The sequence below is a fragment of the Dermochelys coriacea genome, chromosome 16, assembly GCF_009764565.3.
Source record: "Dermochelys coriacea isolate rDerCor1 chromosome 16, rDerCor1.pri.v4, whole genome shotgun sequence".
In the NCBI taxonomy this organism is placed as follows: Eukaryota; Metazoa; Chordata; order Testudines; family Dermochelyidae; genus Dermochelys; species Dermochelys coriacea.
Genome location: NC_050083.1, coordinates 18156455 through 18174555, shown reverse-complemented (window position 1 = coordinate 18174555; position 18101 = coordinate 18156455). Strand labels below are relative to the sequence as shown.

The following is an 18101-nucleotide window of genomic DNA, read 5'->3' as shown; positions in this document are numbered from 1 at the left end:
CTCGCATGGCTCCTGTGAACGTTCCTGGTACAGAGGGGTCTAGTCCAAGCACAGGTCACCCTTCGGGTTGGACCTCTCTCTAGTTACTGGAAGTCACATGGCTAAATCCCCCATGGACTCAGGACACTGAGAAGTTACCAACTGGCTCTCTCTCCTGCGGGACATCCAATCAAGGTAAACAATGACAATAGTCTGCGGTTACCAGAAGTGAAAGAGGGTAGAGGGAATCTCTCCCTCTGGGGTGTTGGGTTTGCATTTGGCAGCACTCTGTGTACAGCCATTTAAGTCATTTTCCTGTTGTCATTTGTGTGAGTCTTACACAATAGTAGGGGATAGAAGAAACATATTGGGGCAGGGCAGCAGTCAGTGGAGACAACGCATCAGCATCTGGCCCTCTTTTCTTTCCCTTTTGGATATAGGAAAATGTGAGTGTAAAAGCACAAAAACCAGCCGGGGGCTGGGGTGACTTTTTACTCATTTCATGAAACTGACTAGAATTCAGCCTGACTGAATCCCTTTAATGAAGTAACACGGCAACTCACCATAGCCAGCAGTGCCACAAGTCACTCTTCACACATATCCCCAGATAGGTACCCTGCTTCAACTGCTCTCCGCCTTCGGGACCCGCTGGCAAAGCGGAACTGTGGGCTGAGGGACACTATACCCGGGGTGAATCAAATGGAAGATGGCAGCATCTTCTCAAGCTAGGGGTTGAAGTTGGAGCTCAGACTTGCCCCCCAGGCAAAAAGACTCCACTCTATGTGCCAGGACAGGGTTAAAACAGCCCCTCCTCCTCTCGCAGGGGTGGGTAAGCAGCTCCAAATTCTCTTTGGCTGGTGTTTTGAGAGCTGCCCATCTACTTTATCCATCGGCTAAAAGGAGCTCTCTCCCTCAGCTCAGCCCAGCAGAGGCGCTTTTCCTGTTGCGCCCACAATGCTTTAAAAAAAATTGCTGACAAGCAATGAGTGCTGCATTCACACAGGAGGGCTGTGACGCTTCATGGGAAAGACTTTCAAACCACAGGAGAAAAAGCTTTTGGCACTGAGGGACACTCAAAACTGGAGCAGGATCATGGGTTTAAGGAGCTGGCTCTGTGGCCTCAAAAGCTCCCCAGCAGTGGGGGACAGACAGGCCCTGGTGATTTTCAGCAAAACCTTGCTTGTGAGAGGACCCCCATAACCCACAAGGCTGGCCAGCAGCTCTGGGGAAGGCTGTGCTCTGCCTGCCCTGAATCTAGAGTCCAGTGGAGAGGAGCCAGCTGGTGGGGAATACACACCAGGCACCAGTGATCCACAGTGAAGAGAGGAGGCCAGGAGCTCCCTTTAGCTGGGGTAGCTGCAATATGGCTTCTCAATGCGATGTGGATTTTGACCCCAGGGCAAACTATGGGACTCACCCGCAATTCCTGTTCGTTTGGGTTAACAGGCTCAGACCAAATGAGTTAGGAATTGCATAGGGCTCAGATGCAGAACTGTCTCTCCAGAGACCCTTCTCCACCCCCACCCCCACAGCAGCTCCATGAGATCTCTGCTCGGCTCGTTTGGCTCCCCCTCCCCCCACCCCGCTACACACTGCAGCTCTTTGGATGAATGTTTTTAAAAAATTCCTATTAATAATAGAGAACGTCTTTATTTATTTATTTGTATTGTCCCCATGCAAGCAGGGCTTCAAAATAAGCAACGCAGTTTCAAGGCTGGAGCTGGGCCAGTGAAAAGGAGTGTGTGTGTGTGTTGGGGGGGGGAGATGAGGGCTGAGTGCTCTTATATATATATATATATATATATATATATATGTGTGTGTGTGTGTGTGTGTGTGTATGTATATTTGCCGAGCTGGAAAGAGCAGTGGGACAAGGGCCAGAAAAAACAAATCAGACCTGCCATCCCATCCAGGAAGTTTCACTCTAAACCAAACCAGATGATGGTTACAGCCTTCGGATACATTTAACTGTGAGATAACCAGCCCACCGCGCAATGCACCAGAGCTGGGGTTGGGCCAGGAGAGAAGGGAGCTGATTGCATGAGACTGCTTCATGTCACGTACACACCAAGCCCTCCCTGCTAGAGCGGCACAGGGAGATTGGGGCTCAGTTATGTTTGGCCTTGGAATGTTTCCCTTAGCCTGGCTGTTGTGAAGGAGTTGTTTATTTGGTGCACGAGCATTTACACTATTCTTGCCCAGTTCCTAGAGTACAATATTTATTCATAGTCTTTCAGGAAGGGCATCTGAAACTCACCAGTGGACTATCTAGTCTCTGGCAGTGCCTACTGTGGGATGATCCAGTAAATCGCCCACAAAGAATTCAACTGTCCATTGTTCTACCAGGGGAGGAATTTCTTCCTGACCGCAGATGGGAATCACATTGTGTCATTTTTTAAATTTTTTTTTTATTTTTAGGGTTGGAAGAGACCTCAGGAGGTCATCTAGTTTAACCCCCTGCTCAAAGCAGGACCAACACCAACTAAATCATCCCAGCCAGGGCTTTGTCAAGCTGGGCCTTAAAAACCTCAAAGATGGAGATTCCACCACCTCCCTAGGTAACCCCTTCTAGTGTTTCACCACCCTTCTACTGAAATAGTGTTTCCGAATATCCAACCTGGACCTCCCACACAGCAACTTGAGACCATTGCTCCTTGTTCTGTCATTTGCCACCATTGAGAACAGCCGAGCTTCATCCTCTTTGGAACCACCCTTCAGGTAGTTGAAGGCTGCTAACAAATCCCGCTTCATTCTTCTCTTCTGCAGACTAAATAAGCCCAGTTGCCTCAGCCTCTCTGCATAAGTCATGTGCCTCAGCCCCCTAATCATTTCTGTTGCCCTCCGCTGGACTCTCTCCAATTTGTCCACAACCTTTCTCTAGTGGGGGGCCCAAAACTGGACGCAATACTCCAGGTATGGCAAAACCAGTGCTGAATAGAGGGAAATCATCACTTCCCTCAATCTGCTGGCAGTGCTCCTACTAATGCAGCCCAATATGCCGTTAGCCTTCTTGGCAACAAGGGCACAGTGCTGACTCATATCCAACCTCTTGTCCTCTATAATCCCCAGGTCCCTTTCTGCAGAACTGCTGCTTAGCCAGTTGGTCCCCAGCCTGTAGCGGTGCATGGGATTCTCCCATCCTAAGTGCAGGACTCTGCACTTGTCCTTGTTGGACCTCATCAGATTTCTTTTAGCCCAATCCTCCAAGCATGGAGATGGAGTTTCCTTGTATGTTTGAACCTAGCTTTTGTGTAACTGCGAAGTCTTAATTCCTGTAACTGTCGAATCCATTTTGGAAAACATATTCAGCTCCCTGCTTTCAATTTTACCACTTGGCAGCAAGGCATGGCACAACTTTATGATAATTATACCCCACACTTAGGGTACATCTTCACTACCTGCCGATCGAGCTATCGGGGATCGATTTATCGCGCCTTGTCTAGACGTGATAAATTGATCCCCGAATCGGCGCCTGTACTCCACCTCGGCAGGAGGAGTAAGTGGAGTCAACGGGGGAGCTGCCGCAGTCAACTTGCCGCCGTGAAGATGGCCAGGAAAGTCGAACTAAGATACTTTGACTTCAGCTACGCGAATAGCGAATAACGTAGCTGAAGTTGCGTATCTTAGTTCGAAAACCCTCCCCAGTGTAGCCCAGGCATTAGATAGACCTCTATATTTGTTGCTTTCACAGCTTTTTGCAAAGGACGGTATCTCTGTCCCCGTTACTGATGGAGAATGGGAGGCACAAAGAAGTTAGGTGACTTGTTCAGTGTCACACAAGTCAGTGACGTTGCCAGGAATAGAACCCAGGACTCCCCTCCACTGGACTATGGTTTCGGTCATCTGATGCACTGAATATTTCCTTCCATTTCACGGTGATCACTAGCGTAGTCCTCAGAGCAGAGAGATCTCCAGTGGAGTCCTCACACCTTAGTCCAGCTGTGTCAAACTCATTTAGATCTTCATGGGTTTTGGAACAGAGCTAAGTGTAATGGGGTGATCTTGCTTTACAGGGTTTTCTGAGATTTGCTTTGGTTTTGATCCATGTAGGTTCACACCTCCCAAACCTCAGATTCCAATGAATCCAGAAACTCAGAGCAAAACTTGGTCTCAACTCTGAATCTCACCCCGATCCCATGAAGTCTGCCCAGATCTGAGGTGCAAACAAAGGAGTAGAGATGAGCACAGGCTGGAAAGTTCAATGTGGATTTTGCACACCCCTCCAAAGACAGGGATGTTTGCATCTGGGGGTTGGGGTCAGTCCATTGTTGAGGAAGAGGGCCTGATTTTCAAAGGCAGCTCCCATTGTGGCAATTATGGCTGGCCACTTATTTCGAACGCAAATGGGAGTTGAGATCTTTTGAAAATTACTACAAAGTTCAGTCAAAATTGGGTCCAGGTTTACTTGAAAGGTGAAATTTACATGAACCTGAGTTGGCTTCAGAGCTGGCAAGAGGATCCAAAACTTAGGTGAGTTGCATGGGATTTTCTGGGCTTCAACCAACCTTTCCTGTCCTGTTCTTCAAGGTTGCCAACCCACCTCCCACCATCCTCCAAACCAAATAGGGCAGGTAATAATATTCATACTATTTTTAAGCCCATTCTAACAATCTTACAAAACACTGCTTGATTACACTCCCAGCAGTTATGGGTTTGAGCCTTGCTTGATCGCACACTAAAAGGGTGCCCCTTGTTTACCCAGCTGCAAAATGGGTAGGTGATTGATAAGGTTAGGATAGTCAAAGGTGGTCAGACATAATGCTTGCCACTTTGTTCACTTGTGTACTACTGGCTATGGAAACTGATGCGTCTTAAACCACATCAGCCTGATGAGCCATCCCTGGCTCAGGGCCGGCTTTGACTTTTGATATTGAAGTCCAGAACATTGCAACCTCAAAGCAATTTTGGGTTGGCACAATGGCTCTCAATCGTTGCATGAATCAGTTACTGTTGTAAGAGGATCCATTTTTTTCTACTGTTCAGCAAAGGAAGCCCAGAAAGCCAGATGAGATGGGAATCCAAATTTTTAAACTATTTTGCTGTTTTTACTGATATACACATTCCTTAACTGACTTGTACCAACAGGCAATTCACAGTACGTTCCTTCATTTTGTTACTGACTGTATTTCAGCTGGAGGTTGCCAACACCAAGTGTGACTGGGAAAATGCGCCCACTCAATTCTGGAATGATCCAGGAAAGCATTGTGAATTTCACCTCCTGTACCCAGCTGGATTGGGGTGGGCGGGAGAGAGAAAGGGGGAGCTTCAACTGAGGCTTTCGCTTCCCAGCAGTGATGCTTATGTGCCACTGAAAATTAACTCCGTGTGTGTCTTGTTTTTCGGTGGTTTATTCTTGGTGGTTTCCCCCAGGGAGCACTCATCCCATTGCTATGTGTTTCTAGTGGCTACAGCAGGGGACCAGAAGGAACCCAATGATTCTTTTCCCGGCACCGACTCGCTGCGTGACCTTGTGCAAGTTGCATCACTTCTCTCTGCCTCCATTGGCCATTCAGTAAAATGGGGGTGGTGACACTTCTGCACTTCATAGTGGGGGGCTTGTGAGGCTCCACTGATCAAGCAGGGCAAAAATTAATGGTTTAGTTTCAACCATGTTGCCTCCACTTATACCAGCTGGGGAAATGTAACTCTCAGTCTCCACTTACTCATCTATAAAAGGTTCACATTACCTTCCTATACGATTCTTGCAAATCTTAAGGCTTGTAAAGGGTCTGTGCTCCCCAGACAAAAGGCACTGCTTACAGTAAGTGCATAGTGTTGTTATTACTTGAAATGGGGAGGGGACGACGCTTCTTGGAACCCTTCCCCAGGAGCAGCTTTTGGATGGCACTGCGACAGGTCTCATCTAGTAGCTAAGAACAGGAGCTTGGTGCCAGCCCTGCCCATGGGAGGCATCCACGCTCAGACACTCACCTTCCAGGCTGGTCGGGGTATTTGTGTTTGCAGTATGCCTCTAGTGATGCGTACACCTTCTCACGCAAAGCCTCCACCTCAGCAGGGTTGGAGAGTCCTTTCGAGTCTGAAACACAACAAGGACCCTTAGCTGAGACGAAGGCACATTTTGGAGCTCGTTGGATATTTCCAGGATGGAGACAATAGACGAGTGAGGACATCGACTGGTGGGCCGTGTACATCTAGAGCCGTCCCCTAATGGCCAGCTAAGGGGAATGGATGTCTCTGGTCACTGGTTTGATTCTGGTCTAGTTTGGTGGTGACTGAATAGCACTTTAGGGGCACCTAATTGGAGAGGATTGTTTGATGCCCGCTGTGAAATGAGTCGGGGCTGATGGGGGAGGGTGCTTATCTCAGTTTAGTTCCCAGCAGTCGGGTTGTTGGCTGGCTCAGCAGAAAGGCCGAGAGCAGAATGGAAATGGAGACCAAATTGTTCTGCAACCCTAGAATGGAGGGCCCCCCGTCCAGGCCAGGGTTGTGGTACAGCACTGACAAGTAGTGTGCTGCAGGGGACGGGGACCTGTTTTGATACTGCTTTCATTCCCCAGCTTCTTTCACAAGCAACAGAACTCAAGTCAGGCAATGGTTGAGCATCTCTCCCCATTTGGGAAATCAGCGTCCTCTTCCGGCCCGGGAAACCAGCTAGCTGAATGAAGGGAGAGAGCCAGGGAACTAGACGGGATGGAAACAGGAAATGATGGTCTTCACCAGCCAACTATGCCTTCTTTTACGCTGCGAGGGAGGAGTGGGGAGGGGAGTTAGGAGACCATCTATTGTTTCTACCGCAGCCCAATTAATCCCCTATAAGAAAGGGCTACAAAGAACAGCTCTGGAGCGAGTGTGCTAGTTACATCCTCAGGACGGATACAGCACTTGTGTCAACCCTGCCAGCTCTCTACAAGCCAGAGGGGGAGTTTGGTCTCTGCGCTGATTTAATCCCTGGCCTCTTTGCTGAGACTGCCATTAAAGGGGCCAGCTGTACAGCTCCTGGTGGATTTTGCACACTGGAAATTGGATTTCGATTGCCCTAACTCCAAAGCAATAAGGGTCAGCCGCTCCAGAGCTGGCCTGGATGGGAAGCAACAGATTCTCCATTCCATCCCTCAATCCCCGGAGCCACGGGACTCAACCCTCATGTGACAGGAACCCTGTAGTTAGGGGACAAGAGAGGAGCAGGGCCATTTTAAGCTTTGGCCTCCTGGCAGTGCCTGCCAACAAGGGGGACAGTTAGCACCAGCTATGGTACTAGTGATTTTTGCACCATGGACACAAGGGAACTGGTCTGAGACTACCAATCTCATTTCATACAGGCCACTGAACTGCCATCGGAGGGTGGCAACTTCAGGTGGCTACCGATCTGGATTGCAAGAGTAAATTAAAATATCTTGAAAGGGTTTTAAAAAAAAAAAAAAAAACATGGCAGAATTACACTCAAATATTTCCTACTCGGACAAATCCAGTTATGCTGACTAATCTCAGATTTGGCTTTATCCCCTTCGATTTATCTATTTTGCTGTGCTGCCGTATTCATCCCTAAAACCTGCGATCGGAATCCCAGCCCCTTTGTGCATCAGTTCAGTGGGTTCTGGGAGAGCTCAAGCGATTGTGCATCTGACGATGGCTGCTGGACAGATAATCAGCTGTAGGATTTGCTTTGCCTGACTAAGATTCTATCCTCCCCACTCTGAGCATCTCAAATCCAGCACTTTGGTTCACTCCAGCGATTACGAGCCCTCATCAAAAAGCTTTAAGTTCCCCTCAAGCCACTGACTTGTGGTTTTTCCCAAATGCAAACCACAGCAGCAGGGCCAAAAGAAAGCTCTTTTTTTGGCAACTCCCTATGGGACTTGGTAAGTATTTATATTCCCCAGCTGATCCCTCTGACAATCCCACGCCTTCTGCACAGCAAGGCCTAAGTGACTTAGAAGCCTAAATCTCCTTTCAAATGCACCTCAGGTATTTAGGAGCCTAAATCCTATTGACTTTCAATGAGACTGAGGCTCCTAGCTCAGTCACGTGTTGCAATGCTGAGTGAAGCAATGGCTAAATGCTTTTACAAATCTGGGCCCTTGTCCACTTTTTGGAAGGGTGAAAGGACTCCCAAGAGGATATCAATCCAATGATCTCCTCGAGCAAATGTGTCACGGGAACCTCTCCAAGACTTTCTCTTTTGCCAGACCTGGTCATTCCCAAATTACTGATGATTAATGAGAAAACTACCACCAACGATCAGCAAGATCTGCTGGAACATGCAGCTAGTGGCATGTTAGTTACATGGAGAAATGCCATCCTCAGAGTTGTTTTGTTAGGGATAAATCATCTTAATCTGATGAGCTGTGTGTGTGTGTGTGTGTGTGTGTGTGGTGCTGGTTCTCACAAAATCCAGCAATTGTGGCCTAGTGAGGGGTTGTATAATACTCCCTATCCAGCTCCTATATGAGCGTTTCACATGGATCCAGTTACTAAGTTTTCTAGAGAGTGTTGAGCACTATATGAAATCAAGAATAATTAACACTGGCCACCATTTTAGTCTTGCCTTGAAGACATCCTTTTTCAGAAGGCAGCTACAAAGTATTTCTCTAGTTTTGATCCACTTTTGAACCTGTTTGGAGATAACAGAACAGCTTTGACTTCTGAAATCTCCGATCATTTTGCCTTTGTTGGGCTGCTGGCATAAAACAGTGCAGGACTCCCTGAAGATCAGTTCAGCACAGCCCATTAACACCATCTGAGAATCTGGCCTTTTGGACGCAACTAGGAAAACCCTTGTGACTAAATATGGTCCAAGCAATCTTCCGAAGAAGTGGTATCAGCTGGCTTTTGCACTGTGCTAAGCTCAATTCCTAGCTACCCTGCGCCTACAAGAAAATCCTAATATCTGTAATGTTTCCTTCTCCCCAGGAGGAAATGCCCCTTAGTCTGACAACAAAATATTATATTCACTTTAGAATAGGTAGATTTAAGATGTGATTATGGCTATTTCTCTAGACTTTACCTACACCAGCCCTAGATGGAAGGGAGGACTACACACAATACACTGATAGGGTAAACAGGCATATTTATAGCATCACACACTCCCATCCTTGGAACTCCCCCTTGATTTTCTGTCTCTTCTCTTTCGCCTGGCTCTCATTGTGTTTGGTGCCTAGAGTGATTTGCAGTAGTATTTTACAGTCAATAAAAGAAAGAGCCAAAAGAACAGAGCCCCAGCCAAGCCCAAATTGGGAGATTAAGACAGAACATCTGAATGTACCAGGGTTGAAGAGGACAATGGCTCGCAGGCAGCCCAGCTCCGTCTTGTCCATCTGCATGTCTCGCATTTTTGACACGAGTTCTGTCAGTACTCTGCAGGGAGACAAAAAATTCCCTGGGATCAGCATGAAAAAAACAAACCCTGGGCCAGCCCCTCAAATGATGTAATCTGGAGTAGGTCTATTGAAGTCCATGGAACAGTGCCAATATGTGCCTGCTGAAGATTTGCTCCCCTGCTCCCTTCCCCATTCTCCTGTTGCACAAACATAATCTAAGCTGGATGCCTACGGTTCCTGAGAGACATAGTGAGGACCATAAAGACTAGCTTCAGAGCGAGTTTAGTAAGAGGCTCTGACACTGGAGAAAGGCTAAAAAGTAAAAAGCCAGATATCCAAAAGCAATTTCCTCTGCTGGTAATTTTTATTGTTCCCTTTGCTCTTATTGCAGGTGTGTTTGCCCAGGTTTTCCTGTGAGATCCTGCAGTGAAGTCAGGATCCCACTCCTATGACCTCACAGGAAATGAATATTGTCATCCAGCTCAGAAGAGGGACGGAAGGAGGCAAAGAGGATGAGACGTCCCTTGGTTGCAACCCAGCTATCTCTGAGAATTATCAAGGGCAGATGATGCAGTTGCAATGTGAGTGGTGTTCTGAGTAATAACTGGGTCAGACAGTAGGGAAGGCTCATGTTAAAACACTTTGCCAAAGCAGTGGATTAAATGCGCCCTAAGAGCAGGAGTGTGGCGCCAGCTGGGTATTTTTGGTGCTTTTATGTTGTTCATAGTGAAAATCAAATATTTTGGTCCAATTAAAGATGAAAAGCACAATAAACAAGCATCCTTTTCATGGCATTAGAGCCAGCTGGCCCCCATGAAAGATGTATTAATTTGCTTTGGGTGAGCAGCTCACAAATTATTCTGAGTTGGACGTTTCTGTGCGTTTAAAAGGAGAGACTTGAGGTTGTAGCCTGGACCGACGTGGATGGCAAGTTTCCATATGCATAGCACGGCCAATACATCTCAATCCTGGCCATCGGTCCCATCCCCTCAAACCAAACCCCCATGCCACAGCTCGGCCAACAAACCATAGCCCAGACCCGTGGCATTCACTGCTATTCCAGGCTCCCCCACCCAGGGCTCTGTCAATGCACCTCAGCCTAGAACCCTTCCATGACACCTGGCATCAGCCCCCACCTATCAAAGATGGCGCCGACTCCTGCACTGTGAGCGCTGTTCCGATGCACATGGAGGCCAGTGGCCAGGAGAATCCCGTCTTTCACAGCTATGGAACGGTGGGAGAAGGAGGCGATTAGAAGCTCATTCCAGCCTGGAGAGAAGAAACAATGAAGGATGATGGTTAATACCAATGGCTCCCCTATGGCTTTCGGAATCAGTAACGCCACCTCCCAGGCACTAGCCTGCTCCAAGATTCGAGGAGGGGTCATTGCAGTACGGGTCTTGGCCCCGCCCTGCCTGGTTTTCTTTGGGAGCCACCCCGTTGCAGGAATCCCAAGTTAGATGCCAAATAGTCTATGGAAAGATCCCTTTCCTGGTTGTCGGAGGGGAAAATATGGGAAGAAGCAGTAAAAAGATTTTTAAAAAAATCTATTGCCAACATTAGGTAATAGAGGCCATCTCCTCTACAAATAAAATGCTAGCATTAGAGCAAGTAATTCCCCTCCCCAAAGTCTCTCTGTACAGACAGAAATTGACCTGTGTATGTGTGTGTAACTACACATACCTAATGTGGCCTAATACCCATGACATGTGTCCAATAAGGAGCTACTACTAAAGTTGTTTCCAAGCAATAAGTATACAAAGGAGCTAAGAGCCTGTGATTCAAATGCATGCTTCTGAAAACTGTTGGGGATATTGTCTGTTTCAGTCCTCTGCTTAGACTGCAAAGCTCTTCAGGGCAGGTACCATCTTTTTTGCTCTGGGTTTGTACAGTGCCTAGCACAATGGGGCCCAGGTTGATAACTGGGGCCACCAGACATTATTCCAAACACAAATAAATAATGTTTTCCATGTTGTTTTATTTCTTTAAAGTGTAGGTGCTTGTCTTATTAGAAGTTGTCACTGGAAGTCAAGCATCTGTGAAGGTATATATATTATACCTTCTGTGCTTAGATACTAAGGGGATAGCTACAGCTGGTTAAAAATACGTGTGTGTGTGTGTGTGCGCGCATGCGCGCGTGTGCGTCTGTGTGTGTTGGAAGGGATTTCATTTAAAAAAATCCCCAAATTTCCACATTCAAATTTTCATCAAAATATCAAAATTCCAGAATCTCTTGACATGCTCTACCGATGTGTGCCTTGGAAACATCCACGATGGATAAGAAAAGATGGGTCTTCTAGGAGAACTGGGAGCCAGGACTCTGTGATACAATTGCTTGGCTCTGCCATTGACTTGCTATGTAACCCAGGATAAGTCACTTCATCTTGTGTGCCTCGGTTTTCTCATCTGTAAAACCAGGCTAACAACCCCGACCTACCTCACAAAGGAGGGGGGAGGCTTACTTGATGTTTGTACATTGCTTTGAGAATCTCCGGTGAAAGGAGCTAGAGAAGTGCAAAGTATCTGATTCCTCATCTGACAGAGCCGCCTATTGGTGAAAGCTGGAGACTCACATTCTAGTCCTGCCTCCAGTCACTGTAATTTACATGCTAATCAGCAGTCAAGCTTGTTTCCAAAGAGAGGTGTGTACTGCCCTCTGTTGGCACCCGGATGAACTGCAGCAACATGTCAATAAGCTGGAAAAGCAAGACAGCCACAGAAGAAATTCTTCTCTATTAACCACCCCCCTCCCCCATTCCATAGAAGGCATGTCTGGGAGACGTCCTGGAGAAAACAACTTCTGCTGGTGGCTGATACTTATATCAGCAATAAGCATTACACCCAGGTATGCTGGTGAGTAGCTTGTTTAGGGATTGTCATATTTACATACTTTTGCAATCATGGGCTATGCACAAGGTATGCCATTAGAATGACATACACGGGATAAAGTCCACCATTTCTAAATGGCCATAGGATGTTTCCACCACAATTAAGAGAAGATTCTATGACTAACTACAGGGAAGGATCTGGCAACTACAGAAGAGTGTGCAACACTGCATATCACAAGAGGGAACAAGGGCAAGCCATGGGGGCCGGAATAGGGAATAGGCATTAACCACACTTTACAACTGCATGTGAACTTCTGCGATGGGTGGAGAATTGCTGGTATCATGCTGGAAGGTGTCGTGTGAGCTTCCTCCATGTAGTTATGTCACGTCACATCCGGATCCTCTGCAGTTCCGGACCCAACTTTCCACATAGCTTTAATTAGCAAAATTCAGTGCTGGCTTGCAGCCCTTCTCCTATTCCTGTTCTCAGCAGGCCCTACACAGCAATGCCAATGCATCTCAGCCCCATCCAACGGCACCCTGCCACTCCTTTGCCATTTTCCCCTACAGCTCTGCAACGCTGCCAGGCCAGCTTCTAGCATCTCCCCTGCTATTCCAATCCCGGGCCTCTCAAAGCCAGGAGTGCGCCCACCATGCATGAGAGGTTTTGTGTGTGTGATGGTTTTGTGAGGTCAGACGACACCTGCATTATTATTTCAAAGAGGGAGAAATTTCAGATAATCAGCATAGCCTTACTTATTTGTCTTTAGCATCTAGAGGATCCAACCCACATGAGGTATCCATTTATGCTGACTACTGTACACACACATATTAAAACACTGTCCCTGCCCCAAAGAGCTTACAATCTAAACAGACGAGACAAAGAATGGGGAAAAATAAAGTAGTATTATCCCCATTTTGCAGATGAGAGATGCAACTGAGGCACACAGATTATGTAGTTTACCCAACATCACACAAGAAGTCTGTGGAAGAGCTGCGAATTAGGAACATGGGATTGGAAAGGACCTCCTGGGTCATCAAGTCCAGTGCCCTATTATAGCAGGCAATCGCTGGTTATCACCTATCAAACTTGGGTGAGTTAGGGTTCTTGTCCTCTCTAATCCTTGTTTGTAGGCTACTCTAGAACCCCCACTCCTCTGATGGTTTGAAACCTTCTGATTTCCAGCCTACATTTGATTCGTGGCTAGTTTATCCTCATTTGTTCTTGTGCCAACACTGTTGTTTATGTTACATAGCTCTTCTTCCACCATGTATTTATAAAGAGCAATCAGATCCTGGCTCAGCCTTCTTTTTGCTAGGCTAAACAAGCCAAGCTCTTTCAGTCTCCTCTCGTGAGATGAGCTCTCCATTCCCCTGATCATGCTAGTGGCCCTTCTCTGAACTTGTTCCTGTTTGAATTTAACTTTCTTGAACACAGGCGATCAGAATTTACGCCGTATTCCAGATGAGGTCTGACCAGTGCCTTGTACAATGGCATTACTACTTCACCCAAGCTCTACTGGAAATCTCTCTCCAGATACATCCTAGGATCACATCTGAACCCAGATCTCCTAGATCCCAGTTGCTTTATCCCAAGACCATCCCTTCTCCTCAAGACTAGCTTTCTTCTCACTGTAAGTAAACCCAAAACTGCCCATGCTGGTTTCACTTGTAACGCGAACCTAGGCACCTGACAGTGAAGAGGTCAGCGTGTTAACTACCTGCACCACCAAGAGTCTCAATAAGCCACTCGGTCCCATGAAAAAACCCTCGTGCCTCACATACCAAACAGAGAACCTTTGGCCAGCCCACTTTCTAAACTGCAGGACCACCTCAGATTATCTTAATCATCTCAACTGTAATTCAGACTTGGAACGGAAAAAATAACATGAAAGCAGGTTTAAAAACTTGGGTTTTTTTCCTTCCTCTTGAGAAAGTTCTAAGAGGGCGGATTTTAAATGATTAAAGATTACATGGCACAACTGATTGAGGACCCGTCTAGCTCCTGCTCCTCAGAAGATGCGAGTTCCATTTATTTTGCCACAGAGGATGCATGGATGAATCCGACTGACGCTCTTAGCTAAATTTTAATACTTAAATATTTCATAAGCAGCTGTTCTCAGCAGGCTGCTCTCTGCACTCAATAATAGATAAAGCCACTAGTTAAAAGACTTTAGGGAGGTTATCTGAGGCCCCACTTGATAGAGACACTTGGATTCTGATTCTCTGTCGGAGTTGTTCTTGGCACTGCTTTTCCAGATCCTGGCGCTTTGCCTTCCTCGGTAGAATCAGCCTCTTGGGCACATGGTTAGGGGACATGAAAACAACACTAAAGGTCAGAGCAATGACAGAACCCTCATTGCTAAGGTGCTATGGAGTTGGAGTAGCCCTCGTAAAATTTGACTCACCCAAGCTGGTAAATTTTACAAGGCAGCCTTAGAGAATTAAGAGTTTGAACCGGGAAAGTCAATACAGATTGACAGCAAAAAAATGCGGCGGTAGACCCACAGAAAATGGACGTGACGCTGATCACACTTACAAGCCGTTAACTTTGAAGGAGTCACTCCAGATTTACACCAGTCTATACACCAGTCTATAGCTGAAATGAGTGAGAATCATGCAACTGTTTGAATATAAGAACAGCCATACTGGGTCAGACCAAAGGTCCATCTATCCCAGTCTCCTGTCTTCTGACAGTGGCCAATGCCAGGTGCTCCAGAGGGAATGAACAGGTAATCATCAATTGATCCATTCCCTGTCGTTCATTCCCATGCTCATGCTTAAAAGGCAATACCAACAAAATTACAGGGACAACATCAAGTAATTTAGAACTCAAATTTGGGTTTTGTTCATTTTATTTTATTTTTTACAAAACTGAGAACTGTTGTCATGAATTTTTTAAAATACATGGAATATTGATTTTTGTTTGGAATCAATCAATCATTCTCCCTCTATGATTTTTGCATACAGTTCTCACTTTGAAGATCCATTTCCATAAAGATTGTTTTTCCAAATACTTTTCTACCAGGAGGCTTTAGAGATGCTTTTTTAAAATAAAGCTTTTTGCATTTTTCATAGAAGGCCCTGCTAGTGCTTTACAAACACTGATTTATTGATCCTCAGAACAGTCCTGGAAATTAGGAGAAGTATTATTACTGATGGGTCAGCTTGAGCACAAAGGAGGTTATACGACTTGCCCTAGGTCATAGCAAGTGGCAGACCTGGGAATAGAACCCAGGAGTCCTGATTCCCAGATCACTGCTGTAACCAACATATGAAACCGATGACTTCCTGTGCCAATCCAATTAAATTCCAATGAAATTAAAAGGTGAGAAAGTAAGATAGGCCCTGCCTTAGGCAATTTACAATGTAAGTAGGCAAGGCAAACAAAGGAAGTATTATTATCTCCATTTTACAGATAGGCAACCGAGGCATAGAGACTGATTTCAAAGGGAGTTTGGCACCTAAATATCTTGGATGATCTAAGCCTAAGTGACTCGCCCAAGGTCACACAGGAAGTCTGCAACAGAGCCAGAAACTGAACCCAGATCTCCAGTGTCTTAGTCCAGTGCCTTAACCATTAACAGCAGTGCTGTAACTCACCCGTGCACCAAACAGAGCCTTGATTTCTGACTTTCTAAATGGTAACACTTTTTCATTGTGAAGTACAGAGCTATGAGTTATGGCTGGGTTTCAGGGCAATTTCTTCCTTAATATCAACTTGGCCATTTGCTGCAGGCGATTTTAATAAGATAATGTATCCATCCACTTTGAATATGCAGGCAAAATATTCTGTGATGACAAGCCAAAACCTTTTGAATCAGCTATATTTACCTTATCTGACAATCAGAGCTATGCAAAGAGTTTCATGCCCAAACCCGCACCTGTCAAGCTTTAGTTCTGGATTCTCACCCCTTCTGTTTTCTGTGTGTACCTTCCAGCATTTGGTCTGAAATCTGCACAGGAGGAGACGGCATTTTTAACAGCTCACTGCTTTTAGCCTGCCCCCACTAGTTCCTGTGCAGGGAGAGGCCATTCAGAATGAGCCTGGAGAATTGTATTTTTATCTTTGTGGGTGGGAAAGGATGGGTGATTTACACACACACACGCACACACACACACACTCTCTCTCTCTCTCTCTCTCTCTCTCCCATTTCTGTTTTTAATTTTGATCACACATTTTATTTTTGTGAAATCTGGCAAAGTCCAAATCCAGTTCTCTTTCAAGTCTCTGTGAGCGAGGAAGATATTACATGGTCCCTTCAGATTTCAAAAACCCATCCAACTTCTGATATGCTTGCCTCTCAAAAGATGAAATGGAGTGATTCTCGGGCTGACTGGCAGCGGGCTCTGCACTTTGGAGCAGGCTCAGTGACGTGTTTCTTAGGGCTTTTAAAATCCTTCTTGGCAAATAAATTATCAGTGACTAAAAGGCAGACGTGACTAGTAGCCTTCAGGTTGTTGTGTACTAACTATAAATATAGGTTTCACAGTAGCAGCCGTGTTAGTCTGTATTCGCAAAAAGAAAAGGAGTACTTGTGGCACCTTAGAGACTAACAAATTTATTAGAGCATAAGCTTTCGTGAGCTACAGCTCACTTCATCGGATGCATTTGGTGGAAAAAAAAACCAAAATTTTTCCACCAAATGCATCCGATGAAGTGAGCTGTAGCTCACGAAAGCTTATGCTCTAATAAATTTGTTAGTCTCTAAGGTGCCACAAGTACTCCTTAACTATAAATATAACATTCATCCTCGGCAGAGCATCCCACCTACACTGACCAGCCCTGTTGAGATCTTCCTCACTAAGATATCCCTCTTACCTGCTCTGAGTAAGATGACCTGGTCATCCAACGGCAGTTCTGAAAAATGGGGAATTCTCTTTGCCCATTCCACCAAGGTGAAGAGCTGTTTATCTGCCGCTTGGCATATGTTGGTTACCGGGTCATTGGGCTGCAAAGAAAAGAAGGCACAACATTAAAATGAGGCACAACAATGTAGCGCAGGACAAAGAGGGGGAATCAGACAAGCAACTGGGATGGATCCTCTCAGTCCGAGGGACCCAAGGAGCAAGATCAGCTCCCTCACACAATTACTACACTGCAGTAGAACGACTCAAGGTTAAGGCCAATGGGTCTGGCTAAGTATCACCCCAGGTTAGGGATTTCACGACAACAGTACAGTGCCAGCCTGTGGGGGAGGCAAGGGTTGAAGGTTAGCCTTTGCCTTTAAAGGAGGAAATTTCAGGCAATGCACAATTTTGGCCAGCTGAAAAATGGAACGTGACCATGCACACACATGAAATGTCAGGATTTCTGACACTGAGGGTTAATGGACTAATCTCTGGCTACTACTGATGTAGATTCTATCTATGCGACTGATATCCCATTGCACAGAGACCTGGAAGTTAGGAGGAGGAGTAGCTAACCTGGCAAGATCTTACCTATAAAAATATTGCCAGAGCCTCTAAAGACCAGCCAAATGGGCTCTGACATGCAAAGGGGGCTGAGCTAGCTAGCCTAAGAGAACCCTTTACAGCAATCTATCAAATTCTGAAAGCTCAGGTGTGACTGTCTGGAGGACGCTCACAAAGCCTCTCACATCTTCATACTTATTATCTGTATTACAGTAACACCACAAGGCACCAACGGAGATCACGGTCCCAGTATCTCAGGTGTCATACCTATACCTAGTGAGAGACAGGCATTGACCTGAAGAGATCTCAGTCTAAACAGACGAGGCAGACAAAGGGTGGGAGGGAAAGATGAGGAAGAGAAAGGAGCAGTGACTCGTGCAAGACAAGCCAGCAGCATAGTCCAGAGCAGAACCTAGATGTCCTAATGTCCAGCACTGTGCCCTATCCACTAGAGAGAAGACCACGGTCCCTCTCAGTACCCGACTCTAGTCAGTGCTGCTTGGGTTTCATAATCATTGCAATCCAAGCCAACATAAAAAGGAAAGAAAAACCCCTTCTCCCAGATTCCTCCTGCGGGGGAATGGAACAGTTCACGTGTACC

The 18101-nt window shown here is 46.2% G+C and overlaps 1 protein-coding gene across 2 annotated transcripts in view; it reads right to left on the bottom strand.

Moving 5' to 3' along the window:
• The window catches only part of RXRA (retinoid X receptor alpha), a 235854-nt gene that overhangs the window by 9583 nt on the left and 208170 nt on the right, over window positions 1–18101 (bottom strand). For both annotated transcript variants that reach the window (XM_038374984.2, XM_038374983.2), the window contains 4 exons: window positions 16908–17037; window positions 10394–10526; window positions 9203–9294; window positions 5911–6016 (listed from right to left, as the gene is read on the bottom strand). In XM_038374984.2, the coding sequence (XP_038230912.1) occupies window positions 5911–6016; window positions 9203–9294; window positions 10394–10526; window positions 16908–17037 (461 nt within the window). The remainder of the gene's footprint in view (window positions 1–5910; window positions 6017–9202; window positions 9295–10393; window positions 10527–16907; window positions 17038–18101) is intronic.